The following is a 27898-nucleotide window of genomic DNA, read 5'->3' as shown; positions in this document are numbered from 1 at the left end:
ATTTTGGAGGGCAAAAAGACAACGCTTCACTTCATTTCGACACGGTGTTGCAGCACCATGGACAGAGAGCGGAGGTCTAATTCTCAACACGGGCACGAACACACACACACACACACACACACACACACACACACACACACACACACACACACACACACACACACACACACACACACACACACACACACACACACACACACACACACACACACACACACACACACACACACACACACACACACACACACACACACACACACACACACACAGGCCCGCCGACAGGGGGGGACAAACGGGTACGTTGTCCCGGGCCCTGGACTGGCCCTGGAATGGGGGGGGCCCATAACTGGACCCCCATGAAGTTGGGATTAATTATTGTATGTATACTTCAAAATGTGTTGATTTAGAGAAGAAAAGTGCTTTATTTGCATTCAATTAATGACTCCTAGATTGTTTGCCTTCATTGCCCTTGAAAAAACGGCCAATAACCCCCTATCACCCCTATGCCAAAATGGTTTGGTCTTTGGAGAAGAAAAAAGACGACATCATTCCATTAGTGGTCAGTGCGCGAGTTGATTCAACATGCACAAGTCAGGAGCCCTGGAAAGAAAAAGAAAGGCGAAAAAGAGAGGAAGAAGCCGAAAGCCTCTTTATAAATATTTCAGAAAAGACTCAGGTGATGCTGCAGGTACCAGTAAAGGCAGCTGTGCAGCACAGCCAGGTAAGACACGTCCAACTTTCTCCAGCCCCGTCGTCAAGTAACACAGGCACAGGCGGCGTGTCAAACATATTAGCGCAGCACCACATGAGCAAGTCACACGGAGATCAATATCAGACAGACAGGGGGCATTGAATAATTTGATAACCACAACGGCTTTATTACACTGTGTTTCATACGCCTATATCTAATTGAATCTTAGAATATGCACATTACCCCGCAAATAGGCCCATGTCCAAATCAAATGTTTCAGGCAGGCACGCGCTGCGCACTCCAATCAGGCTGAATTGATTTGAGAATCATTCCCAGTCAGGTGAATTACAGCCAGTGTAACGCGGCTCATGGTTTAAAATAAGCCAGTGGCATGGCAACATGTGAAATTGCCATTTAGATAGAGTTGGATGTAACGAATGGGTTATAAACGTGACGTTTTGGGGTAGCCTGTAACTTAGTTTCTGATTGCGGTTAACTTGAAACTCGCCATATGAATGGGCTCCGCCTTGTTCCCCAAACATTCTCTGGAAGTTCAGCGGACATAAACGCGGGTCTGGCGATAAATAAAAGTACCCTTGACATGATTCCCCTTGGTCAAGTGAAAAATGGTCGATGAAATGTGCAGTTAATGAGCTCTAAGTGAATACAATAGCGTGAGTTTTATTGTGGTTTGATTCTGAAAGCCATAACTTCACTCAGTCCATATCCATAGCCTATCCAATTAAAGTTGTAAATAATCCTTTTGGTTTATCCGTAATAAATGGGCTTGTCATCCCGACGTCATGTGTTTGGGAGCTGCGCAATGGAATTCTGTGGTTGTGTTTCGGCGTTTGACAATTTTGGGAACAAAAAAAAAAACCTTAGATTTTTAAACTTTTGTAGTCTTTGGGATAGAGTTAGCCAAGTTGATCAGTCTATTCTTTTCTGTGTTAAATCGTCAAATTAAGGGGTTTTCAATTTGTTATTTTTTAAATGGTTCATTTTGACCCCTGTTAATTTAGATATAGCCCTTTTTATCGAAATATGTTCACCTTTATAGGAGAGGCTAGAGAGGATGAGAGAGAAGAAGAACAGGCTACCAAACAGGATGAGAGAGAGGAAGAACAGGCTACCAAAGAGGATGAGAGAGAGGAAGAACAGGCTACCAGTGAGATAGAGGAAGAACAGGCTACCAAAGAGGATGAGAGAGAGGAAGAACAGGCTACCAGTGAGATATAGGAAGAACAGGCTACCAGTGAGAGAGGGGGGGGGGGGGGGGGGGGGGGGGGGGCCCATTGAGAGAATTTTGTCCCGGGCCCAGCCAAACCTGTCAGCGGCCCTGCACACACACACACACACACACACAGAGAGATTGAGAGTGAGAGTGAGAGAGGGAGCGAGCGAGCGAGGTATAAAACTATTTTTCCTATTCGGCATATTGAACCGTCGGCCTAATGCGCCTCCTTTTTGAAAAGTCGGACTAACGGACCTTCGGACCAATGGGTTTCGTTTTCGGAACATTGAACCGTCGGAATAGTGGCATGTCGATCTAATGGGAAATATTTCGGAACATTGAGACGTCGGAACAATGAGGCGTCGGAATTACGGGCAGGCCCCTCCGAGGTACTCCCGGTAGAAGCTAATTGCTAACCTAAACAATCTTTTTCACGTCATGACATCTACACAAACGATATGCCATATGAAAGAGGCTCCAAGGAGTCCAACCGTACAAGCCTTATCGTTTTGTGAGCTTATCTCGATTAACTAGAAGTGAAAGAATAACATAATAATAATATAAGGAAAAACCTCGGACACGAGAAGTTAATTGAGCCGTGCACTGAGCCCTCTCGGATGCCGGGCAGAAAACAACTTTTGTTTCACTACGACTCCTTCACCTGCCAATCCCTCCTTCTCCAGCAATTTTCTTTTTTATAAAATGGCTAATAAAACACTTGAGGTGGCGTTTTGAAAAGAGAAAACTTAAACTTTATTCGTACATGGGGTAACGCTTTATATTAAGGTCCTTGTAATAAGCCTTTAATATCTAATAAGACCTTATTATATGCTTATTAACATTCATTTGTGTTAAGACTATCATTAAGTGTTAATAACAACATAATAAACATGTTTATTGTGAGATTATAATACTTTTATAAGCACTTATAAGAAACGTGTTAACTATTTAATGATTGCTTAATAACATTAATAATTGTCTTATGAGTTTCTTTTTAGTTGTTAATAAACGCATTACAACCCCATTTATTGATTCTTACTAACTTACCTATTATGTCATTGTTAAACCTTTACTAAGATTTTTTTATGCATATTAAGGTTAATAAATCCTTTATTAAACTGCTTATTATGCGTTTTGCAGGTACGGGATATAAAGCAGGAACCATGCTTATTAAGATTAATAAGTCCTTTATTATAATAATGGATTGAATTTATATAGCGCTTTTCTAGACACTCAAAGAGGCTTTTACCACCAGTGAGTGTGTAGCACCAACTTGGGTGATGCACGGCAGCCAATCTGCCCCAGCACACTCCCCACACACCAGCTTGAGGTGGAGAGTGAGGGGATTAATGAGTCTATTATACAGTCCAATTATACAGGAGGATGATTAGGGGGCCAGATTGAATGAGCCTGGTTGGGCCAGGACACCGGGGAAACCCCTACTCTTTACGATAAGTGCCCTGGGATCTTTTATGACCTCAGTGAGTCAGGACCTCGGTTTTACATCTCCTCCGAAGGACGGCACCTTCCGCAGCACAGTGTCCCCGTCACTGCACTGGGCCATCGGGATTGATGAGTGAAGGGGCCAGATGGAAGAGTGCCACCTATTGGCCACCCCCCGACACCACTTACAGCACCTGATATTCCCAGGCGGTCTCCCATCCAAGTACTAACCAGGCACGACCGTGCTTAGCTTCCGAGATCAGACGAGATCGGGCGTGTCCATGGTGGTAAGGCTGTATAATTAAACTGCTAATTAGGCATTTTGCAGGTACGGGATCTAAAGCGGGCACCATGCTTACCAAGGTTAAAAGAGAGAGTCACAAGTTACAAGAGAGTCATCCTCGAGTTCGGAGGATCTTCCTCTTATCCATGTTTTCTGTGCTTGTTCCTGTCTTTTGTCTGTCAGTTAATGGTCTGGGGTGCTCGTGTTGACGATTCCAACATGTTCTCCAAAGTTTGTTCCTCAAACACCTCATCACGCATATGCGTGAAGCCATCATCCACTTGCATAAACAGAACTTCCGGTTTAAAATTACCTTAAAAATAAAAGCCCGACATCCAGCTCGTCGGGAGCAGTTAGGGTAAGGTACCTCGCTCAGGGACAACTCGACACCGGGGATCGAACTAGCAACCTTGCGGTTACCAGCCAACCCGCTCTGCCTCCTGAGCTACTGCCGCCCCTAATAAGCCTTAATAACCTTTAATAAGCAGAATAAATACCTAGTAAAGGTTTAACAATGGCATAATTGGTAAATTAGTAAGACTCAATAAATGGGTTTGGAATGCTTTATTAACAACTATAAGAAACTCATAAGACTATTATTAATGTTATTCAGCAATCAAATAGTTTCTTATAGGTGCTTATAAAAGTTGTATAATCTCACAATAAACATGTTTGTTATGTTATTATTAACACTTATAGATAGTCTTATTAACACTAATTAATGTTAATAAGCATATAATAAGTGTCTAATTACCTATTAACCATTCAACTTTTCTTAAGTGAGATGTTTGAAGGTGGCTTATTGGCAATCATGAGCAAAGTGGTTCCATATATATCTTTATTATTATTATTTGTTCGAGAGTACAACAAAGTATTGGATAGATATCGGAATCAGCCACTAGCCTAAGCTATGGTATCAGTATCGGAAGTGAAAAAGTGGTATCGGGACATCCCTAATGGTTAAATAAATAAGACGTTTCTGTTTGGTATTAACTCATACTAATTATTACGGTTGGACTTGAACATTTGTTAGTTGGAGTCAGATACTGTAGGAAGCAACACAGTTCTTTGACCGTGTGTTTGATATTATGATTTTGCGTTTTCTTATTAAACATTTAAAAGAAAGTTATCCTGTCTCGTCGCTCGCGTTACAAATGCTCCTTCTTCAGGGGACCGGTACACTAACTCCAGCTGGCAGGCTGGTCCCGCCGCTGGCTCCCTTCCAACCTGATCTGGGGCCGACGGATCTGGATCTGGAGGTAACGGTTAAAGCAAAGGTTATTTTTATTGTCCTGGGTATCGGCTTGTTTTCACAACAAATGGCCTTATTCACCTGGTGGCCATCTTGTTTCTAAGGGCTAGCTGTGTGGGGGGTTCCATCCTGGTTCTAAAGGCTAGCTGTGTGGGGGGTTCCATCCTGGTTCTAAAGGCTAGCTGTGTGGGGGGTTCCATCCTTGTTCTAAAGGCTAGCTGTGTGGGGGGTTCCATCCTGGTTCTAAAGGCTAGCTGTGTGGGGGGTTCCATCCTTGTTCTAAAGGCTAGCTGTGTGGGGGGTTCCATCCTTGTTCTAAAGGCTAGCTGTCTGGGGGGGTTCTTTAGGTTAACTGTTTGGGGGGTTCTAAAGTCTAGCTGTCTGTCCTTACCGGCGGATTTATTGATATCGGTTGAAGCTGGAGTTGGTTCTGCCCTGAGTCGGAGGTGCCGGTAGAGGATGCGGCGGTTCCCCGCGGGGGGGTCTGGATGAGGAAGCGGCCCTGGCGGCTGGTCGGGTCAGCGCTGAAGGAGGGGTTACTGTACGTCGCTTAAAAACAGAGATACACTTCAGCATCAACTCACAGGGAACCCGTTTACGGACGTATTTAGAAAGGTTCAGCTGACTGGAGGCCATTTTAAAGGGGGATGGATTTATTTATCAAACCCGGGTCACCCTGAGGCCTCACTGCCCATAAGGAGGGGTTGTTCAACAGCTGTGTAACCTGTACATAAGCATTCTGAATAGTTTAATATTCCTCTTTGAAGGCACTTGAAGATGTGACAGGGTCTGTGATATAGAATAACTCCAGAGCTCATCTCAACTTAGCTTTATCCATAATAAACAAACCCCTTTTTTATCTAGAACATGTTTCGGTACGAATAAAGAGACAGACTTCAGAGGGTGCACGTACTGGGCTGGGCTACGTCTCCATAGTCATTACCTGAAGGTGCAGGGAGATGATCTCTAGATTTAGGCCAGACTACGTCTTCGTCCAGGAACTCGTTCACCAGCGACTCTCTGACGTTTCTCTTGCTGCAGAGAACGAGTAGGACAGACACATGAAAGCTGTTCTACTGGATCCACAAAAAGAAGCTGGCATTTGTTAATGGTGCTGTAGGTAAGATCTGAGAGATAACTACGTGGGCGTGTGTGTGGATGATGGCTGGTTGAAGCAGCCTCACCTGGCCCAGTCAGAATGGACTCTGGAGTGGGTGAGGTTGCACACCTGTGGTGCATTACGTAATCAGTGTGCACCGGTTAAACCACCCCCACCACCACCACCTAGGAGGTGTGTAGCATGCACACTCACAACTAGCCTGTGTCAACTTCAAACAGATGTTCTCACATTGCACATCATGGCTTTGTCATTTCTAGCAAATTACACCCAAAAGAAAAGCTTGCAACTTTATCTACAACCGATTTGATGGTAGGGGAGAAAAGCATCAGCCTACCGGTTCTGTCGTTGCTTGTTGAAGTAGATGTACCCGGACAGAGCTCCCACGGTCAGTAAGAGAACTACGAGAGTAGTTGATAAACCAGCGTAGAAGGCAACCTTGTAGATTGGAGAACTGCAGTCATCACCGATGTACCAGGTAGAATCAACATTTGCACATCTGGAAAGGAGGTTAGGATAAGCAACGAGTAAGGTGACAGCTTCTGCTTCTGGGAAACTGCATGAGTCTTTTCAATGAGGATTCGAGGTAGGCTTTATAGACTCATACTCGTACTTTAATGCAGTATTTATTTTCTAGTTTACTCATGGTCGGCATATGGTTAACGAATTAGAGCGGGTTTGCTGGAAACCGGAAGGTTACTGGCTTTCCCGGCTCCTCCTAGTCGAGTGTCGAGGTGTCCCTGAGCCTCACCCTGACTCCTCCTGACCAGCTGGCTGTCGCCTTGCATGGCTCGCTGACTCCGCCGTCGGTGTGTGAATGTGTGAATGAATGGGTGAAAGTGAGGCAGTGTTGTAAAGCGCTTTGCGTGGCCACTGGTTAGAAAAGCGCTGTACAAGTGCAGTCTCTTAACTCATTTGTCGCTACAGAAGTCTCAAATCTAAACCAGACCAAACAATTCCGTAACATTTCCAACCATCACCTTCTACAGATGATCTGAGCTCATGGAGTTGATTCGATGCCGGAAAAAAAGAGACTTGGTGGTCGACAACATACTTCTCTCTCTGTGCACGGGTCATTTTGTAAAAAGAGTAAGGCATCCCAACAACCAGTTGACCTACTCGCAGATGGGTCCGATGCCGCTGTACACGTTGCATACGCCCTTGTTGAGGCAGTTCTTTGGGTTGCTGTGATTCTTGTCACACATCGTCACACAACTCCACCCACTGGCATTCAGGGCTTCATAGAACTCAAGAGGAGATGGGTCTGGAATGATGCCTGCACAAATATCTGAGAGGGAGGGGGAGAGGGAGAAAGGGGGAGAGAACGAGAGACACAGAGAGAGAGAGAGCGAGAGCAGGAACGAGGGTGAGAGAGCGATAAAGAGAAAGACAGAGATCAAGAGAGAGAGACAGATAGGGAGAGCGAGAGAGAGTCAGAGACAGCGAGAGAGAGAGAGAGAGGGAGGGAGACACGCACACAGACAAACATGTCATTAGTGTGACGTGACAAACCAATCCAGCCCCTGTATGATGGGGTTGTGGGCAGGACGGTGTGATGCCGGTGTTCCACTCCCAGGTTCTGGGTTGTATCCCGGTAGACACGCCCTTCCTCTTGGCCTCCTTGAGTGACAGGGCTAGCCCACAGCTTCTCATAAAAGGTAGAATATGCTAAACAGAAAGTAAGCTTTTAAACCCAGTCTGTCATGTAGGCTTTAACCTCAAGGCTACAGGGGACGGGGATGTCCGTCTCTGCAGAAGCACCAGATAGCGTCATGGTCGGCGTGTTTGGGGAAAGGAGAGGGAAGAGTGGAGAGCAGAGTATTTGTTTTGTTTAATTAGCACTAGAGCTAGCTTTAAATAGCACGTCTGGCATATTGTACCTTTAATAACATCCATGAGCCCCTCTTGTATCACACTTGGGATCAAACATCTACTTACTTTGGCCAAATTCTTCTGCTTCAACAGTTGGTTTGGAAATGTCAAATTCAGGACAATCTGTTTCACCTGAAAGATAAGAATATTTGTATCATCTAAGGAAGTCTGGGTATGTGTGCGTATGAATTGATCGCATTGATTGCAGTACTAAATGGGCCATTTAATGTTCATATTGAATTTTACTTTTGATCTGCAAACATTGATTTGACATTCGGAACTCAGATGGCCGTTTGCGTAATGGATGTCGTCCTGGGATCTTACCTTTACTGCAGTTAGTAAGGTTATCAACCGCCTTCTCGATTTCATTAAAAATATTTCCATATTGTGTCTCAAAGTCAGCATTATTTTGAAGCAGAAGCACAATATCATGTGTTACATTCACTCTGGAAAAAAGTTTGCAGAAAGTATAGCTCTTTTAATTATTCTACATCCACCATATCATTCATTGTCATTTAAATGTAATTTAAATCAACACAATAATGTAACAAATCTGCTCAAACTTTGTTCACTTATGGAATCTCATAGAATCCTATGGAATATGGAAGATGTGTTTATATCTTATTTTGTACTATTGTGGAAAAGTAGAATCTATCACTTACCCATAACTTCCTGACCTATATCTCCTAACAAAGGAAACTGCAGGACTAAGAAAGATAAATACTTTGAGTTAGTATCACACATTTTAAAACGCAGATTATCGCTCATTTGAAGGACTGAGAGGTAAGATTTGGGACTTGTAAAGAGAATGAGCAGAAGGGTGGAAGCCAGCAAGATTTTGAAACTAAACCAAAAAGAAAGCCATTGAGAAGTGTTGCATTTCAGGCACCTATGATTGACAGGCGAGATGGACTCCGAAATGAGCCATATGTGGTCTAAAATTGAAGTTGGTCAACCCATAATGGATCTTCTGACAGCGCATGTAAGTCAGTAAAAGCTGGAGGATGGCTAGGCCATTTCTAACAAATGACACCCAATCAACACCTAAATCTTACCTCCACCCCTTTTAACGATCGTCTACACAAATGAGTACCTTACCTCACTTTTGTAACAATCACACGTTCGAAGTTCTCTATGTTGACTTTTCTATAGTATGAAGTCATCTGTGTGATAAAAACAGATGATTAACAATAGAAACATAATACATGATCCTTTCTCGTTGTTGAATCCTAAACACTGGCCAACAAGAAAGACCATGCCAAGCCCATTTCCTTGCAAAAGGAGGCCCTGTTTAGACTAAAATCTTCAATAAACTTGGACATTTTGGAGCAGTACACAGACCCTGATAAGTGGCACTACAGTTACAACGTTAGTACAGAACACCTGTGGATATAACATATATGACGGCCGTGGCAAAAGTACATCTAAATTAAATTAAATCTACTAATAAATCTGATCTAATCTGTTCACAAAACTGTTACACAGCTGGGTGCCATGGCGGAGATGATGGGGACTGCTCATGCTCAATACTGCACCACATACCTAGGCATACCCTATATACGGAGGTTAGGTTTACCCTATATAACAAGGGAAGGCCTACCCTAAACACGGCTGCAGTTCAGATAATTAGAAAGCTAGCCTACTGGTATAAAGTCCAATAATAATAATGCAAACAAATACCTAAATGCAAATAAGATATGCAGGGTACAATAATTGCTAGAAGAATCCTACCTGTGGTTTTATCCTTGCTACTTATACCAATTTCTATCATAGTTCCGTAAATATTCACAATGCACTAAGTTTTATTCTTACCTGTTGCGTAAAGATCTTCACAAAGTCTTTGTATTCTGGCGATTTGTCATCATTATAATCTGGTTCATAATCCTGGTTCACCACCACCTCAACAATCACTTTTGTCGTAACCACTTCTGTAGGAGTAAACATTTTTGCAAAGAGTACATTTGAGACTTTTGGTAAACTGTGAAGAATTCTCTCTAAAATGCTTATGAAGGAAAATATACCTGGTTTAACATAATCTGAGAAATGCTCGCAAAGGACTCCGCGGAATCCAAGTAGACAGATGCATTTTATTGAACCGTTGCGATGTCCTCCATTCTGGCAATCTGGTGGTTTAGTTGTTGGAACCGCAGATTGAGTAGTCAATGGGACGGTAATTACTGGTCGAGCTGTTGAAGCCGGAACCGTAGATGCAGAAATCACTGGTTCAGCTGTTGAAGTTAGCAGCGTAGATTGAGTAGTCATTGGTTCAGCTGTTGCTGTTGGACCGGTAGACTGAGTAGTTACTGGTTCAGCTGTTGCAGTTAAACCTGTAGACTGACTAGTCACTGGCTCAGTTGTTGAAGTTGAAAAAGTAGATGGAGTAGTCACTGTTATAGCTGCTGATGTTTGAACCGTAGTTAGTGGAGTCAGTGGGTCAGAAGTCACTGTTCCATCTGTTGAAGTCAGAACTGTTGATGCAGAAGTCAATGGTTCAACTGTTGGAGTCAGAACTGTGGATGCAGAGGCCAATGGTCCTTCTGTTGAAGTCAGAACTGTAGATGCAGAAGTCGATGGCTCTGATGTTGGAGCCAGAACTGTGGATGCGGAAGTCAATGGCTCTGCTGTTGAAGTTTGAACCGTAGTTTGAGAAATCAGTGGGTCAGAAGTCAATGGTCCGTCTGTTGAAATCACAACTGTGGATGCAGAAGTCAATTGTCCAACTGTTGAAGGCAGAACTGTGAATTCAGAAGTCACTGTTCCATCTGTTGAAGTCGGAACTGTTGATGCAGAAGTCAACGGTCCATCTGTTGAAGTCAGAAGTGTGGATGCAGAAGTCATTGGCTCTGCTGGAGAAGTTTGAACTGTAGTTTGAGAGGTCAGTGTGTCAGAAGTCACTGTTTCATCTTTTGAAGTCAGAACTGTGGATGCAGAAGTAAATAGTCCATCTGTTGGAGTCAGAACTGTGGATACAGAAGTCGATGGCTCTGTTGTGGAATTCAGAACTGTGGACGCGGAAATCGATGGCTCTGCTGTTGAAGTCAGAACTGTGAATGCGGGAGTCGATGGTTCTGCTGTTGAAGTCAGAACAGTGACTGGAGAAGTCGATAGCTCTGATGTTGAAGATTGAACAGTAGTTTGAGAAGTCAGTGTGTCAGAAGTCACTGTTCCATCTGTTGAAGTCAGAAGTGTGGATGCAGAAGTTGATGGCTCTGCTGTTGAAGTCAGAACTGTGAATGCGGGAGTCGATGGCTTTGCTGTTGAAGTTTGAAAAGTCAGTGGGTCAGAAGTCACTTTTTCATCTGTGGAAGTCAGAACTGTGGATGCAGAAGTCAATTGTCCAACTGTTGTCGTCAGAATTGTGGACGCAGAAGTCAATGGTCCATCTGTTGAGGTCAGAACTGTGGATGCAGAAGTCAATGGTTGATCTGTTGAAGTCAGAACTGTTGATGCAGAAGTCGATGGCTCCGCTGTTGAAGTCAGAACAGTGACTGCAGAAGTCGATTGTTCTGATGTTGACGATTGAACAGTAGTTTGAGAAGTCAGTGGGTCAGAAGTCATTGTTCCATCTGTTGAAGTCAAAACTGTGGATGCAGAAGTCAATGGTCCATCTGTTGAAGTCAGAACTGTGGATGCAGAAGTCAATGGTCCAACTGTTGTCGTCAGAATTGTGGACGCAGAAGTCAATGGTCCATCTGTTGAAGCCAGAACTGTGGATGCGGGAGTCGATGGCTCTGCTGTTGAAGTTTGAACAGTGGATGCGGAAGTCAATGTTACATCTGTTGAAGTCAGAACTGTGGATGCAGAGGTCAATGGTCCATCTGTTGAAGTCATATCTGAGGATGCAGAAGTCAATCCTCCATCCGTTGAAGTCAGAAATGTTGATGCAGAAGTTGATTGCTCTGCTGTTGAAGTTTGAACCGTAGTTTGAGAAGTCAATGGGTCAGAAGTCATTGTTCCATCTGTTGAAGTCAGAACTGTGGATGCAGAAGTCAATGGTCCATCTGTTGAAGTCTGAATTGTGGATGCAGAAGTCAATGGTCCAACTGTTGTCGTCAGAATTGTGGACGCAGAAGTCAATGGTCCATCTGTTGAGGTCAGAACTGTGGATGCAGAAGTCAATGGTTGATCTGTTGAAGTCAGAACTGTTGATGCAGAAGTCGATGGCTCCGCTGTTGAAGTCAGAACAGTGACTACAGAAGTCGATTGTTCTGATGTTGACGATTGAACAGTAGTTTGAGAAGTCAGTGGGTCAAAAGTCATTGTTCCATCTGTTGAAGTCAAAACTGTGGATGCAGAAGTCAATGGTCCATCTGTTGAAGTCTGAACTGTGGATGCAGAAGTCAATGGTCCAACTGTTGTCGTCAGAATTGTGGACGCAGAAGTCAATGGTCCATCTGTTGAAGTCAGAACTGTGGATGCAGAAGTAAATAGTCCATCTGTTGGAGTCAGAACTGTGGATACAGAAGTCGATGGCTCTGTTGTGGAATTCAGAACTGTGGACGCGGAAATCGATGGCTCTGCTGTTGAAGTCAGAACTGTGAATGCGGGAGTCGATGGTTCTGCTGTTGAAGTGAGAACAGTGACTGGAGAAGTCGATAGCTCTGATGTTGAAGATTGAACAGTAGTTTGAGAAGTCAGTGTGTCAGAAGTCACTGTTCCATCTGTTGAAGTCAGAACTGTTGATGCAGAAGTCAATGGTCCATCTGTTGAAGTCAGAACTGTTGATGCAGAAGTCGATGGCTCCGCTGTTGAAGTCAGAACAGTGACTGCAGAAGTCGATTGTTCTGATGTTGACGATTGAACAGTAGTTTGAGAAGTCAGTGGGTCAGAAGTCATTGTTCCATCTGTTGAAGTCAAAACTGTGGATGCAGAAGTCAATGGTCCATCTGTTGAAGTCAGAACTGTGGATGCAGAAGTCAATGGTCCAACTGTTGTCGTCAGAATTGTGGACGCAGAAGTCAATGGTCCATCTGTTGAAGCCAGAACTGTGGATGCGGGAGTCGATGGCTCTGCTGTTGAAGTTTGAACCGTGGATGCGGAAGTCAATGTTACATCTGTTGAAGTCAGAACTGTGGATGCAGAGGTCAATGGTCCATCTGTTGAAGTCATATCTGAGGATGCAGAAGTCAATCCTCCATCCGTTGAAGTCAGAAATGTTGATGCAGAAGTTGATTGCTCTGCTGTTGAAGTTTGAACCGTAGTTTGAGAAGTCAATGGGTCAGAAGTCATTGTTCCATCTGTTGAAGTCAGAACTGTGGATGCAGAAGTCAATGGTCCATCTGTTGAAGTCTGAATTGTGGATGCAGAAGTCAATGGTCCAACTGTTGTCGTCAGAATTGTGGACGCAGAAGTCAATGGTCCATCTGTTGAGGTCAGAACTGTGGATGCAGAAGTCAATGGTTGATCTGTTGAAGTCAGAACTGTTGATGCAGAAGTCGATGGCTCCGCTGTTGAAGTCAGAACAGTGACTACAGAAGTCGATTGTTCTGATGTTGACGATTGAACAGTAGTTTGAGAAGTCAGTGGGTCAAAAGTCATTGTTCCATCTGTTGAAGTCAAAACTGTGGATGCAGAAGTCAATGGTCCATCTGTTGAAGTCTGAACTGTGGATGCAGAAGTCAATGGTCCAACTGTTGTCGTCAGAATTGTGGACGCAGAAGTCAATGGTCCATCTGTTGAAGTCAGAACTGTGGATGCAGAAGTAAATAGTCCATCTGTTGGAGTCAGAACTGTGGATACAGAAGTCGATGGCTCTGTTGTGGAATTCAGAACTGTGGAAGCGGAAATCGATGGCTCTGCTGTTGAAGTCAGACCTGTGAATGCGGGAGTCGATGGTTCTGCTGTTGAAGTCAGAACAGTGACTGGAGAAGTCGATAGCTCTGATGTTGAAGATTGAACAGTAGTTTGAGAAGTCAGTCTGTCAGAAGTCACTGTTCCATCTGTTGAAGTCGGAACTGTTGATGCAGAAGTCAATGGTCCATCTGTTGAAGTCAGAAGTGTGGATGCAGAAGTCGATGGCTCTGCTGTTGAAGTCAGAACTGTGAATGCGGGAGTCGATGGCTTTGCTGTTGAAGTTTGAAAAGTCAGTGGGTCAGAAGTCACTTTTTCATCTGTGGAAGTCAGAACTGTGGATGCAGAAGTCAATGGTCCATCTGTTGAAGTCTGAATTGTGGATGCAGAAGTCAATGGTCCAACTGTTGTGGTCAGAATTGTGGACGCAGAAGTCAATGGTCCATCTGTTGAGGTCAGAACTGTGGATGCAGAAGTCAATGGTTGATCTGTTGAAGTCAGAACTGTTGATGCAGAAGTCGATGGCTCCGCTGTTGAAGTCAGAACAGTGACTGCAGAAGTCAATTGTTCTGATGTTGACGATTGAACAGTAGTTTGAGAAGTCAGTGGGTCAGAAGTCATTGTTCCATCTGTTGAAGTCAAAACTGTGGATGCAGAAGTCAATGGTCCATCTGTTGAAGTCATAACTGTGGATGCAGAAGTCAATGGTCCAACTGTTGTCGTCAGAATTGTGGACGCAGAAGTCAATGGTCCATCTGTGGAAGTCAGAACTGTGGATGCAGAAGTCAATTGTCCAACTGTTGTCGTCAGAATTGTGGACGCAGAAGTCAATGGTCCATCTGTTGAGGTCAGAACTGTGGATGCAGAAGTCAATGGTTGATCTGTTGAAGTCAGAACTGTTGATGCAGAAGTCGATGGCTCCGCTGTTGAAGTCAGAACAGTGACTGCAGAAGTAAATTGTTCTGATGTTGACGATTGAACAGTAGTTTGAGAAGTCAGTGGGTCAGAAGTCATTGTTCCATCTGTTGAAGTCAAAACTGTGGATGCAGAAGTCAATGGTCCATCTGTTGAAGTCATAACTGTGGATGCAGAAGTCAATGGTCCAACTGTTGTCGTCAGAATTGTGGACGCAGAAGTCAATGGTCCATCTGTGGAAGTCAGAACTGTGGATGCAGAAGTCAATTGTCCAACTGTTGTCGTCAGAATTGTGGACGCAGAAGTCAATGGTCCATCTGTTGAGGTCAGAACTGTGGATGCAGAAGTCAATGGTTGATCTGTTGAAGTCAGAACTGTTGATGCAGAAGTCGATGGCTCCGCTGTTGAAGTCAGAACAGTGACTGCAGAAGTCGATTGTTCTGATGTTGATGATTGAACAGTAGTTTGAGAAGTCAGTGGGTCAGAAGTCATTGTTCCATCTGTTGAAGTCAAAACTGTGGATGCAGAATTCAATGGTCCATCTGTTGAAGTCAGAACTGTGGATGCAGAAGTCAATGGTCCAACTGTTGTCGTCAGAATTGTGGACGCAGAAGTCAATGGTCCATCTGTTGAAGCCAGAACTGTGGATGCGGGAGTCGATGGCACTGCTGTTGAAGTTTGAACAGTGGATGCGGAAGTCAATGTTATATCTGTTGAAGTCAGAACTGTGGATGCAGAGGTCAATGGTCCATCTGTTGAAGTCATATCTGTGGATGCAGAAGTCAATCCTCCATCCGTTGAAGTCAGAAATGTTGATGCAGAAGTTGATTGCTCTGCTGTTGAAGTTTGAACCGTAGTTTGAGAAGTCAATGGGTCAGAAGTCATTGTTCCATCTGTTGAAGTCAGAATTGTGGATGTAGAAGTCAATGGTCCATCTGTTGAAGTCTGAATTGTGGATGCAGAAGTCAATGGTCCAACTGTTGTCGTCAGAATTGTGGACGCAGAAGTCAATGGTCCATCTGTTGAAGTCAGAACTGTGGATGCGGGAGTCGATGGCTCTGCTGTTGAAGTTTGAACAGTGGATGCGGAAGTCAACGGTCGATCTGTTGAAGTCAGAAGTGTGGATGCAGAAGTCGATGGCTCTACTGGTGAGGTTTGAACTGTAGTTTGAGAGGTCAGTGGGTCAGAAGTCAATGTTCCATCTGTTGAAGTCAAAACTGTGGATGCAGAAGTCAATCCTCCATCCGTTGAAGTCAGAACTGTTGATGCAGAAGTTGATTGCTCTGCTGTTGAAGTTTGAACAGTAGTTTGAGAAGTCAGTGGGTCAGATGTCATTGTTCCATCTGTTGAAGTCAGAACTGTGGATGCAGAATTCGAAGGCTCTGATGTGGAAATTCGACCAGTAGTTTGAGAGGTCAGTGTGTCAATAGTCACTGTTTCATATGTTGAAGTCAGAACTGTTGATGCAGAAGTCAATCCTCCATCCGTTGATATCAGAACTGTTGATGCAGAAGTCGACTGATCTGCTGTTGAAGTTTGAACCGTAGTATGAGAAGTCAATGGGTCAGTAGTCATTGTTCCATTTGTTGAGGTAACAACTGTGGATGAAAAAGTCGATGGCTCTGCTGTTGATGTTTGAACCGTAGTTTGAGAAATCAGTGGGTCAGAAGTCACATTTGCATCTGTTGAAGTCTGAACTGTGGATGCAGAAGTCAATGGTCCAACTGTTGTCGTCACAATTGTGGACGCAGAAGTCAATGGTCCATCTGTTGAGGTCAGAACTGTGGATGCAGAACTCAATGGTTGATCTGTTGAAGTCAGAACTGTTGATGCAGAAGTCGATGGCTCCGCTGTTGAAGTCAGAACAGTGACTGCAGAAGTCGATTGTTCTGATGTTGACGATTGAACAGTAGTTTGAGAAGTCAGTGGGTCAGAAGTCATTGTTCCATCTGTTGAAGTCAAAACTGTGGATGCAGAAGTCAATGGTCCATCTGTTGAAGTCAGAACTGTGGATGCGGGAGTCGATGGCTCTGCTGTTGAAGTTTGAACAGTGGATGCGGAAGTCAATGTTACATCTGTTGAAGTCAGAACTGTGGATGCAGAGGTCAATGGTCCATCTGTTGAAGTCATATCTGTGGATGCAGAAGTCAATCCTCCATCCGTTGAAGTCAGAAATGTTGATGCAGAAGTTGATTGCTCTGCTGTTGAAGTTTGAACCGTAGTTTGAGAAGTCAATGGGTCAGAAGTCATTGTTCCATCTGTTGAAGTCAGAACTGTGGATGTAGAAGTCAATTGTCCATCTGTTGAAGTCTGAATTGTGGATGCAGAAGTCAATGGTCCAACTGTTGTCGTCAGAATTGTGGACGCAGAAGTCAATGGTCCATCTGTTGAAATCAGAACTGTGGATGCAGAAGTCAATGGTCCATCTGTTGAAGTCATAACTGTGGATGCAGAAGTAAATCCTCCATCCGTTGAAGTCAGAACTGTTGATGCAGAAGTTGATTGCTCTGCTGTTGAAGTTTGAAAAGTAGTTTGAGAAGTCAGTGGGTCAGAAGTCATTGTTCCATCTGTTGAAGTCAAAACAGTGGATGCAGAAGTCAATCCTCCATCCGTTGAAGTCAGAACTGTTGATGCAGAAGTTGATTGCTCTGCTGTTGAAGTTTGAACAGTAGTTTGAGAAGTCAGTGGGTCAGATGTCATTGTTCCATCTGTTGAAGTCAGAACTGTGGATGCAGAATTCGAAGGCTCTGATGTGGAAATTCGACCAGTAGTTTGAGAGGTCAGTGTGTCAGAAGTCACTGTTTCATATGTTGAAGTCAGAACTGTGGATGCAGAAGTCAATCCTCCATCCGTTGATATCAGAACTGTTGATGCAGAAGTCGACTGATCTGCTGTTGAAGTTTGAACCGTAGTATGAGAAGTCAATGGGTCAATAGTCATTGTTCCATTTGTTGAGGTAAGAACTGTGGATGCAGAAGTCGATGGTTGATCTGTTGAAGTCAGAACTGTTGATGCAGAAGCCGATGGCTCCGCTGTTGAAGTCAAAACAGTGACTGCAGAAGTCGATTGTTCTGCTGTTGATGTTTGAACCGTAGTTTGAGATATCAGTGGGTCAGAAGTCACATTTGCATTTGTTGAAGTCTGAACTGTGGATGCAGAAGTCAATGGTCCAACTGTTGTCGTCAGAATTGTGGACGCAGAAGTCAATGGTCCATCTGTTGAGGTCAGAACTGTGGATGCAGAAGTCAATGGTTGATCTGTTGAAGTCAGAACTGTTGATGCAGAAGTCGATGGCTCCGCTGTTGAAGTCAGAACAGTGACTGCAGAAGTCGATTGTTCTGATGTTGACGATTGAACAGTAGTTTGAGAAGTCAGTGGGTCAGAAGTCATTGTTCCATCTGTTGAAGTCAAAACTGTGGATGCAGAATACAATGGTCCATCTGTTGAAGTCAGAACTGTGGATGCAGAAGTCAATGGTCCAACTGTTGTCGTCAGAATTGTGGACGCAGAAGTCAATGGTCCATCTGTTGAAGCCAGAACTGTGGATGCGGGAGTCGATGGCACTGCTGTTGAAGTTTGAACAGTGGATGCGGAAGTCAATGTTACATCTGTTGAAGTCAGAACTGTGGATGCAGAGGTCAATGGTCCATCTGTTGAAGTCATATCTGTGGATGCAGAAGTCAATCCTCCATCCGTTGAAGTCAGAAATGTTGATGCAGAAGTTGATTGCTCTGCTGTTGAAGTTTGAACCGTAGTTTGAGAAGTCAATGGGTCAGAAGTCATTGTTCCATCTGTTGAAGTCAGAACTGTGGATGTAGAAGTCAATGGTCCATCTGTTGAAGTCTGAATTGTGGATGCAGAAGTCAATGGTCCAACTGTTGTCGTCAGAATTGTGGACGCAGAAGTCAATGGTCCATCTGTTGAAGTCAGAACTGTGGATGCGGGAGTCGATGGCTCTGCTGTTGAAGTTTGAACAGTGGATGCGGAAGTCAACGGTCGATCTGTTGAAGTCAGAAGTGTGGATGCAGAAGTCGATGGCTCTACTGGTGAGGTTTGAACTGTAGTTTGAGAGGTCAGTGGGTCAGAAGTCAATGTTCCATCTGTTGAAATCAGAACTGTGGATGCAGAAGTCAATGGTCCATCTGTTGAAGTCATAACTGTGGATGCAGAAGTAAATCCTCCATCCGTTGAAGTCAGGACTGTTGATGCAGAAGTTGATTGCTCTGCTGTTGAAGTTTGAACAGTAGTTTGAGAAGTCAGTGGGTCAGAAGTCATTGTTCCATCTGTTGAAGTCAAAACTGTGGATGCAGAAGTCAATCCTCCATCCGTTGAAGTCAGAACTGTTGATGCAGAAGTTGATTGCTCTGCTGTTGAAGTTTGAACAGTAGTTTGAGAAGTCAGTGGGTCAGATGTCATTGTTCCATCTGTTGAAGTCAGAACTGTGGATGCAGAATTCGAAGGCTCTGATGTGGAAATTCGACCAGTAGTTTGAGAGGTCAGTGTGTCAATAGTCACTGTTTCATATGTTGAAGTCAGAACTGTGGATGCAGAAGTCAATCCTCCATCCGTTGATATCAGAACTGTTGATGCAGAAGTCGACTGATCTGCTGTTGAAGTTTGAACCGTAGTATGAGAAGTCAATGGGTCAGTAGTCATTGTTCCATTTGTTGAGGTAACAACTGTGGATGAAGAAGTCGATGGCTCTGCTGTTGATGTTTGAACCGTAGTTTGAGAAATCAGTGGGTCAGAAGTCACATTTGCATCTGTTGAAGTCTGAACTGTGGATGCAGAAGTCAATGGTCCAACTGTTGTCGTCAGAATTGTGGACGCAGAAGTCAATGGTCCATCTGTTGAGGTCAGAACTGTGGATGCAGAAGTCAATGGTTGATCTGTTGAAGTACAGAACTGTTGATGCAGAAGTCGATGGCTCCGCTGTTGAAGTCAGAACAGTGACTACAGAAGTCGATTGTTCTGATGTTGACGATTGAACAGTAGTTTGAGAAGTCAGTGGGTCAGAAGTCATTGTTCCATCTGTTGAAGTCAAAACTGTGGATGCAGAAGTCAATGGTCCATCTGTTGAAGTCAGAACTGTGGATGCGGGAGTCGATGGCTCTGCTGTTGAAGTTTGAACAGTGGATGCGGAAGTCAATGTTACATCTGTTGAAGTCAGAACTGTGGATGCAGAGGTCAATGGTCCATCTGTTGAAGTCATATCTGTGGATGCAGAAGTCAATCCTCCATCCGTTGAAGTCAGAAATGTTGATGCAGAAGTTGATTGCTCTGCTGTTGAAGTTTGAACCGTAGTTTGAGAAGTCAATGGGTCAGAAGTCATTGTTCCATCTGTTGAAGTCAGAACTGTGGATGTAGAAGTCAATGGTCCATCTGTTGAAGTCTGAATTGTGGATGCAGAAGTCAATGGTCCAACTGTTGTCGTCAGAATTGTGGACGCAGAAGTCAATGGTCCATCTGTTGAAGTCAGAACTGTGGATGCGGGAGTCGATGGCTCTGCTGTTGAAGTTTGAACAGTGGATGCGGAAGTCAACGGTCGATCTGTTGAAGTCAGAAGTGTGGATGCAGAAGTCGATGGCTCTACTGGTGAGGTTTGAACTGTAGTTTGAGAGGTCAGTGGGTCAGAAGTCAATGTTCCATCTGTTGAAATCAGAACTGTGGATGCAGAAGTCAATGGTCCATCTGTTGAAGTCATAACTGTGGATGCAGAAGTAAATCCTCCATCCGTTGAAGTCAGAACTGTTGATGCAGAAGTTGATTGCTCTGCTGTTGAAGTTTGAAAAGTAGTTTGAGAAGTCAGTGGGTCAGAAGTCATTGTTCCATCTGTTGAAGTCAAAACTGTGGATGCAGAAGTCAATCCTCCATCCGTTGAAGTCAGAACTGTTGATGCAGAAGTTGATTGCTCTGCTGTTGAAGTTTGAACAGTAGTTTGAGAAGTCAGTGGGTCAGATGTCATTGTTCCATCTGTTGAAGTCAGAACTGTGGATGCAGAATTCGAAGGCTCTGATGTGGAAATTCGACCAGTAGTTTGAGAGGTCAGTGTGTCAGAAGTCACTGTTTCATATGTTGAAGTCAGAACTGTGGATGCAGAAGTCAATCCTCCATCCGTTGATATCAGAACTGTTGATGCAGAAGTCGACTGATCTGCTGTTGAAGTTTGAACCGTAGTATGAGAAGTCAATGGGTCAATAGTCATTGTTCCATTTGTTGAGGTAAGAACTGTGGATGCAGAAGTCGATGGTTGATCTGTTGAAGTCAGAACTGTTGATGCAGAAGCCGATGGCTCCGCTGTTGAAGTCAAAACAGTGACTGCAGAAGTCGATGGCTCTGCTGTTGATGTTTGAACCGTAGTTTGAGAAATCAGTGGGTCAGAAGTCACATTTGCATCTGTTGAAGTCTGAACTGTGGATGCAGAAGTCAATGGTCCAACTGTTGTCGTCAGAATTGTGGACGCAGAAGTCAATGGTCCATCTGTTGAGGTCAGAACTGTGGATGCAGAAGTCAATGGTTGATCTGTTGAAGACAGAACTGTTGATGCAGAAGTCGATGGCTCCGCTGTTGAAGTCAGAACAGTGACTACAGAAGTCGATTGTTCTGATGTTGACGATTGAACAGTAGTTTGAGAAGTCAGTGGGTCAGAAGTCATTGTTCCATCTGTTGAAGTCAAAACTGTGGATGCAGAAGTCAATGGTCCATCTGTTGAAGTCAGAACTGTGGATGCAGAAGTCAATGGTCCAACTGTTGTCGTCAGAATTGTGGACGCAGAAGTCAATGGTCCATCTGTTGAAGCCAGAACTGTGGATGCGGGAGTCGATGGCTCTGCTGTTGAAGTTTGAACAGTGGATGCGGAAGTCAATGTTACATCTGTTGAAGTCAGAACTGTGGATGCAGAGGTCAATGGTCCATCTGTTGAAGTCATATCTGTGGATGCAGAAGTCAATCCTCCATCCGTTGAAGTCAGAAATGTTGATGCAGAAGTTGATTGCTCTGCTGTTGAAGTTTGAACCGTAGTTTGAGAAGTCAATGGGTCAGAAGTCATTGTTCCATCTGTTGAAGTCAGAACTGTGGATGCAGAAGTCAATGGTCCATCTGTTGAAGTCTGAATTGTGGATGCAGAAGTCAATGGTCCAACTGTTGTCGTCAGAATTGTGGACGCAGAAGTCAATGGTCCATCTGTTGAAGTCAGAACTGTGGATGCGGGAGTCGATGGCTCTGCTGGTGAGGTTTGAACTGTAGTTTGAGAGGTCAGTGGGTCAGAAGTCAATGTTCCATCTGTTGAAATCAGAACTGTGGATGCAGAAGTCAATGGTCCATCTGTTGAAGACAGAACTGTGGATGCAGAAGTCGACTGATCTGCTGTTGAAGTTTGAACCGTAGTATGAGAAGTCAATGGGTCAGTAGTCATTGTTCCATCTGTTGAGGTAAGAACTGTGGATGCAGAAGTCAATGGTTGATCTGTTGAAGTCAGAACTGTTGATGCAGAAGCCGATGGCTCCACTGTTGAAGTCAGAACAGTGACTGCAGAAGTCGATTGTTCTGATGTTGAAGATTGAACAGTAGTTTGAGAAGTCAGTGGGTCAGAAGTCACATTTTCATCTGTTGAAGTCAGAACTGTGGATGCAGAAGTCAATGGTCCATCTGCTGAAGTCAGAACTGTGGATGCAGAAGTCAATGGTCCATCTGTTGGAGTCAGAACTGTGGATGAAGAAGTCGATGGCTCTGCTGTTGATGTTTGAACCGTAGTTTGAGAAATCAGTGGGTCATTAGTCACATTTGCATTTGTTGAAGTCTGAACTGTGGATGCAGAAGTCAATGGTCCAACTGTTGTCGTCAGAATTGTGGACGCAGAAGTCAATGGTCCATCTGTTGGAATCAGAACTGTGGATGCAGAAGTCGAAAGTCCATTTGTTGAAGACAGAACTGTGGATGCGGGAGTCGATGGCTCTGCTGTTGAAGTTTGAACAGTGGATGCGGAAGTCAATGGTCCATCTGTTGAAGTCAGAACTGTGGATGCAGAAGTCGATGGCATCACTGGTGAAGTTTGAACTGTAGTTTGAGAGGTCAGTGGGTCAGAAGTCAATGTTCCATATGTTGAAGTCAGAACTGTGGATGCAGAAGTCAATTGTCCATCTGTTGAAGTCATAACTGTGGATGCAGAAGTCAACCCTCCATCCGTTGACATCAGAACTGTTGATGCAGAAGTCGATTGATCTGCTGTTGAAGTTTGAACCGTAGTATGAGAAGTCAATGGGTCAGTAGTCATTGTTCCATCTGTTGAGGTAAGAACTGTGGAGGCAGAAGTCAATGGTTCATCTTTTGAAGTCAGAACTGTTGATGCAGAAGTCGATGGCTCCGCTGTTGAAGTCAGAACAGTGACTGCAGAAGTCGATTGTTCTGATGTTGAAGATTGAACAGTAGTTTGAGAAGTCAGTGGGTCAGAAGTCACATTTTCATTTGCTGTAGTCAGAACTGTGGATGCAGAAGTCAATGGTCCATCTGTTGAGGTCAGAAGTGTGGATGCAGAAATCGATGCTCCAACTGTTGAGGTCAGAACTGTGGATGCAGAAGTCAACGGTTCATCTGTTGAAGTTAGAACTGTGACTGCAGATGTCAATGGCTCTGATGTTGAAATTTTAACAGTAGTTTGAGAAGTCAGTGGGTCAGAAGTCATTGTTCCATCTGCTGAAGTCAGAACTGTGGATGCAGAAGTCAATGGTCCATCTGTTGAAGTCGGAACTGTTGATGCTGAAGTAAATGGTCCATCTGTTGGAGTCAGAACTGTGGATGAAGAAGTCGATGGCTCTGCTGTTGATGTTTGAACCGTAGTTTGAGAAATCAGTGGGTCAGAAGTCAAATTTGCATCGGTTGAAGTCTGAACTGTGGAAGCAGAAGTCAATGGTCCAAATGTTGTTGTCAGAATTGTGGACGCAGAAGTCAATGGTCCATCTGTTGAAGCCAGAACTGTGGATGCGGGAGTTGATGGCTCTGCTGTTGAAGTTTGAACAGTGGATGCGGAAGTCAATGTTACATCTGTTGAAGTCAAAATTGTGGATGCAGAGGTCAATGGTCCATCTGTTGAAGTCATATCTGTGGATGCAGAAGTCAATCCTCCATCCGTTGAAGTCAGAAATGTTGATGCAGAAGTTGATTGCTCTGCTGTTGAAGTTTGAACCGTAGTTGGAGAAGTCAATGGGTCAGAAGTCATTGTTCCCTCTGTTGAAGTCAGAACTATGGATGCAGAAGTCAATGGTCCATCTGTTGAAGTCTGAACTGTGGAGGCAGAAGTCAATGGTCCAACTGTTGTCGTCAGAATTGTGGACGCAGAAGTCAATGGTCCATCTGTTGAAGTCAGAACTGTGGATGCGGGAGTCGATGGCTCTGCTGTTGAAGTTTGAACAGTGGATGCGGAAGTCAACGGTCGATCTGTTGAAGTCAGAAGTGTGGATGCAGAAGTCGATGGCTCTACTGGTGAGGTTTGAACTGTAGTTTGAGAGGTCAGTGGGTCAGAAGTCAATGTTCCATCTGTTGGAATCAGAAATGTGGATGCAGAAGTCAATGGTCCATCTGTTGAAGTCATATCTGTGGATGCAGAAGTCAATCCTCCATCCGTTGAAGTCAGAACTGTTGATGCAGAAGTTGATTGCTCTGCTGTTGACGTTTGAACCGTAGTTTGAGAAGTCAATGGGTCAGTAGTCATTGTTCCATCTGTTGAGGTCAGAACTGTGGATGCAGAAGTCAATGGTTGATCTGTTGAAGTCAGAACTGTTGATGCAGAAGTCGATGGCTCCGCTGTTGAAGTCAGAACAGTGACTGCAGAAGTCGATTGTTCTGATGTTGACGATTGAACAGTAGTTTGAGAAGTCAGTGGGTCAGAAGTCATTGTTCCATCTGTTGAAGTCAAAACTGTGGATGCAGAAGTCAATGGTCCATCTGTTGAAGTCAGAACTGTGGATGCAGAATTTGAAGGCTCTGATGTGGAAATTCGACCAGTAGTTTGAGAGGTCAGTGTGTCAGAAGTCACTGTTTCATATGTTGAAGTCAGAACTGTGGATGCAGAAGTCAATGGTCCATCTGTTGAAGTCAGAACTGTTGATGCAGAAGTAAATGGTCCATCTGTTGAAGTCAGAACTGTGGATGCAGAAGTCGATGGCTCTGCTGTTGATGTTTGAACCGTAGTTTGAGAAATCAGTGGGTCAGAAGTCACCTTTTCATCTGTTGAAGTCTGTACTGTGGATGCAGAAGTCAATGGTCCGACTGTTGTCGCCAGAATTGTGGACGCAGAAGTCAATGGTCCATCTGTTGAAATCAGAACTGTGAATGCAGAAGTCGATGGCTCTGCTGTTGAAGTTTGAATAGTGGATGCGGAAGTCAATGGTCGATCTGTTGAAGTCAGAAGTGTGGATGCAGAAGTCGATGGCTCTACTGGGGAGGTTTGAACTGTAGTTTGAGAGGTCAGTGCGTCAGAAGTCAATGGTCCATCTGTTTGAGTCAGAACTGTGGATGCAGAAGTCGATGGCTCTGCTGGTGAAGTTTGAACTGGAATTTGAGAAGTCAGCGGGTCAGAAGTCACTGTTTCATCTGTTGAAGTCTGAATTGTGGATGCAGATGTCCATGGTTGATCTGTCGAAGTCAGAAGTGTGGATGCAGTAGTCGATGGCTCTGCAGGTGAAGTTTGAACTGTAGTTTGAGAGGTCAGTGTGTCTGAAGTCACTGTTTCATCTGTTGAAGTCAGAACTGTTGATGCAGAAGTCAATGGTCGATCTGTTGAAGTCGGAACTGTTGATGCAGAAGTCGATGGCTCTACTGGTGAAGTTTGAACTGTAGTTTGAGAGGTCAGTGGGTCAGAAGTCAATGTTCCATCTGTTGAAGTCATAACTGTTGATGCAGCAGTCGATTTCTCTGCAGTTGAAGTTTGAGAAGTCATTGGGTGAGAAGTCATTGTTCCATCTGTTGAGGTCAGAACTGTGGATGCAGAAGTCAATGGTCCATCTGTTGAAGTCAGAACTGTGGATGCAGAAGTCGATGACGCTGTTGTTGAAGTCAGAACTGTGGATGCGGAAGTCGATGATTCTGCTGTTGAAGTTTGAACCGTAGTTTGAGAAACCAGTGGGTCAGAAGTCACTGTTTCATCTGTTGAAGTCTGAATTGGGGATGCAGAAGTCAATGGTCCATCTGTTGAAGTCAGAACTGTGGATGCAGAAGTCGATGGCTCTGCTGTTGAAGTATGAACCGTAGTTTCAGAAGTCAGTGGGTTAGAAGTGACTTTTTCATTTGATGAAGTCTGAACTGTGGATGCAGAAGTCAATGGTCCAACTGTTGTAGTCAGAACTGTGGACGCAGAAGTCATTGTTCCATCTGTTTGAGTCAGAACTGTGGATGCAGAAGTAAATGGTCCATCTGTTTGAGTCAGAACTGTGGATGCAGAAGTCGATGACGCCGTTGTTGAAGTCAGAACTGTGGATGCGGAAGTCGATGATTTTGCTGTTGAAGTTTGAACCGTAGTTTGAGAAATCAGTGGGTCAGAAGTCACTGTTTCATCTGTTGAAGTCTGAATTGTGGATGCAGAAGTCAATGATTGATCTGTCGAAGTCAGAACTGTTGATGCAAAAGTCGATGGCTCTGCTGTTGGAGTCAGAACAGTGGATGCGGAAGTCGATGGCTCTGCTGTTGAAGTTTGAACCGTAGTTTCAGAAGTCAGTGGGTTAGAGGTGACTTTTTCATCTGTTGAAGTCTGAACTGTGGATGCAGAAGTCAATGGTCCAACTGTTGAAGTCAGAAGTGTGGATGCAGAAGTTGATGGTCCATCTGTTGTAGTCAGAATTGTGGACGCAGAAGTCAACGGTTGATCTGTTGAAGTCAGAACTGTGGCTGCAGAAGTCGATGGTCCATCTGTTGAAGTCAGAAGTGTGGATGCAGAAGTTGATTGCTCTGCTGTTGAAGTTTGAACCGTAGTTTGAGGAGTCAGTGGGTCAGAAGTCAATGTTCCATATGTTGAAGTCAGAACTGTGGATGCAGAAGTCAATCCTCCATCTGTTGAAGTCAGAAGTGTGGATGCAGAAGTTGATGGCTCTGCTGTTGAAGTTTGAACCGTAGTTTGAGGAGTCAGTGGGTCAGAAGTCAATGTTCCATCTGTTGAGGTCAGAACTGTGGATCGAGAAGTCAACGGTCCATCTGTTGCAGTCAGAATTGTGGATGCAGAAGTCAATGGTCCAACTGTTGAAGTCAGAAGTGTGGATGCAGAAGTTGATGGTCCATCTGTTGTAGTCAGAATTGTGGACGCAGAAGTCAACGGTTGATCTGTTGAAGTCAGAACTGTGACTGCAGAAGTCGATGGTCCATCTGTTGAAGTCAGAAGTGTGGATGCAGAAGTTGATGGCTCTGCTGTTGAAGTTTGAACCGTAGTTTGAGGAGTCAGTGGGTCAGAAGTCAATGTTCCATATGTTGAAGTCAGAACTGTGGATGCAGAAGTCAATCCTCCATCTGTTGAAGTCAGAAGTGTGGATGCAGAAGTTGATGGCTCTGCTGTTGAAGTTTGAACCGTAGTTTGAGGAGTCAGTGGGTCAGAAGTCAATGTTCCATCTGTTGAGGTCAGAACTGTGGATCGAGAAGTCAACGGTCCATCTGTTGCAGTCAGAATTGTGGATGCAGAAGTCGATGGCTCTGCTGTTGAGTTTTGAACCGTAGTCGGAGGAGTCAGTGAGTCAGTAGTTACTGATGCATCTGTTAAGGTCAGAACTGTTGATGCAGAAGTCAATGGTCCATCTGTTGAAGTCAGAACTGTTGATGCAGAAGTCAATGGTCCATCTGTTGAAGTCAGAACTGTGGATGCAGAAGTCAATGGTCCATCTGTTGAAGTCAGAACTGTGGATGCAGAAGTTGATGGCTCTGCTGTTGAGTTTTGAACCGTAGTTTGAGGAGTCGGTGGGTAAGAAGTCACTGTTTCATCTGTTGAAGTCTGAATTGTGGATGCAGAAGTCAATGGTTGATCTATCGAAGTCAGAACTGTGACTGCAGAAGTCGATGGCTCTGATGCTAAAATTTTAATAGTAGTTTGAGAAGTCAGTGGGTCAGAAGTCATTGTTCCATCTGTTGAAGTCAGAACTGTGAATGCAGAAGTCATTGGTCCATCTGTTGAAGTCAGAAGTGTGGATGCAGAAGTTGATGGCTCTGCTGTTGAAGTTTGAACCATAGTTTCAGAAGTCAGTGGGTTACAAGTGACTTTTTCATTTGTTGAAATCTGAACTGTGGATGCAGAAGTCAATCCTCCATCTGTTGATGTCAGAACTTTGGAT

General features: G+C 44.2%; 4 protein-coding genes and 1 pseudogene across 4 annotated transcripts; all 5 read right to left on the bottom strand.

Annotated features, from left to right (window-relative positions):
- Positions 1-3550: 3550 nt before the first annotated feature.
- Positions 3551-3669, bottom strand: LOC115530093 (uncharacterized; annotated as a pseudogene).
- Positions 3670-4475: 806 nt separating this feature from the next.
- Positions 4476-13865, bottom strand: LOC115529086 (uncharacterized threonine-rich GPI-anchored glycoprotein PJ4664.02). Its single transcript, XM_030337558.1, has 11 exons — positions 9914-13865; positions 9705-9820; positions 8991-9055; positions 8555-8599; positions 8217-8338; positions 7959-8024; positions 7140-7308; positions 6358-6519; positions 5847-5938; positions 5295-5452; positions 4476-4904 (listed from the first exon to the last, which is right to left on the bottom strand). Exons 1-11 carry the CDS (start codon positions 13428-13430, stop codon positions 4833-4835), a joined length of 4584 nt encoding a protein of 1527 aa, XP_030193418.1. The 5' UTR covers positions 13431-13865; the 3' UTR covers positions 4476-4832.
- A 3393-nt stretch (positions 13866-17258) lies between these two features.
- LOC115529092 (location of vulva defective 1-like) lies at positions 17259-18872 on the bottom strand (the record flags this gene model as incomplete). The annotated part of the gene is made up of 1 exon (XM_030337567.1): positions 17259-18872. A coding segment is annotated over exon 1 (1614 nt), but the record flags the coding sequence as incomplete, so codon positions are not given.
- A 1651-nt stretch (positions 18873-20523) lies between these two features.
- LOC115529095 (putative GPI-anchored protein pfl2) lies at positions 20524-22236 on the bottom strand (the record flags this gene model as incomplete). Its single annotated transcript, XM_030337571.1, has 1 exon — positions 20524-22236. A coding segment is annotated over exon 1 (1488 nt), but the record flags the coding sequence as incomplete, so codon positions are not given.
- Positions 22237-22457: 221 nt separating this feature from the next.
- Positions 22458-24818, bottom strand: LOC115529908 (mucin-5AC-like). The gene is made up of 3 exons (XM_030339056.1): positions 24811-24818; positions 22570-24664; positions 22458-22469 (listed from the first exon to the last, which is right to left on the bottom strand). Exons 1-3 carry the CDS (start codon positions 24816-24818, stop codon positions 22458-22460), a joined length of 2115 nt encoding a protein of 704 aa, XP_030194916.1.
- Positions 24819-27898: the final 3080 nt, after the last annotated feature.

Source organism: Gadus morhua, chromosome 17 (genome assembly GCF_902167405.1).
Source record: "Gadus morhua chromosome 17, gadMor3.0, whole genome shotgun sequence".
NCBI classification, from domain to species: domain Eukaryota; kingdom Metazoa; phylum Chordata; class Actinopteri; order Gadiformes; family Gadidae; genus Gadus; species Gadus morhua.
Note: the sequence above shows the minus strand (reverse complement) of the source record. Positions and strands in the feature narration are given on the sequence as shown.

Excerpts from the sequence above, each read along its gene's own strand:
- LOC115529086 (XM_030337558.1), bottom strand. The coding sequence starts at position 13,430 with ATGACTTTTGACCCACTGACTTCTCAAACTACTGTTCAATCGTCAACA. Across the intron at positions 8,600-8,990 it reads GTGATTGTTACAAAAGTGAG|TCCTGCAGTTTCCTTTGTTA; the intron begins GTAAGGTACTCA and ends TATCTTTCTTAG. Across the intron at positions 7,309-7,958 it reads AGCAGAAGAATTTGGCCAAA|ATATTTGTGCAGGCATCATT; the intron begins GTAAGTAGATGT and ends CCTCCCTCTCAG.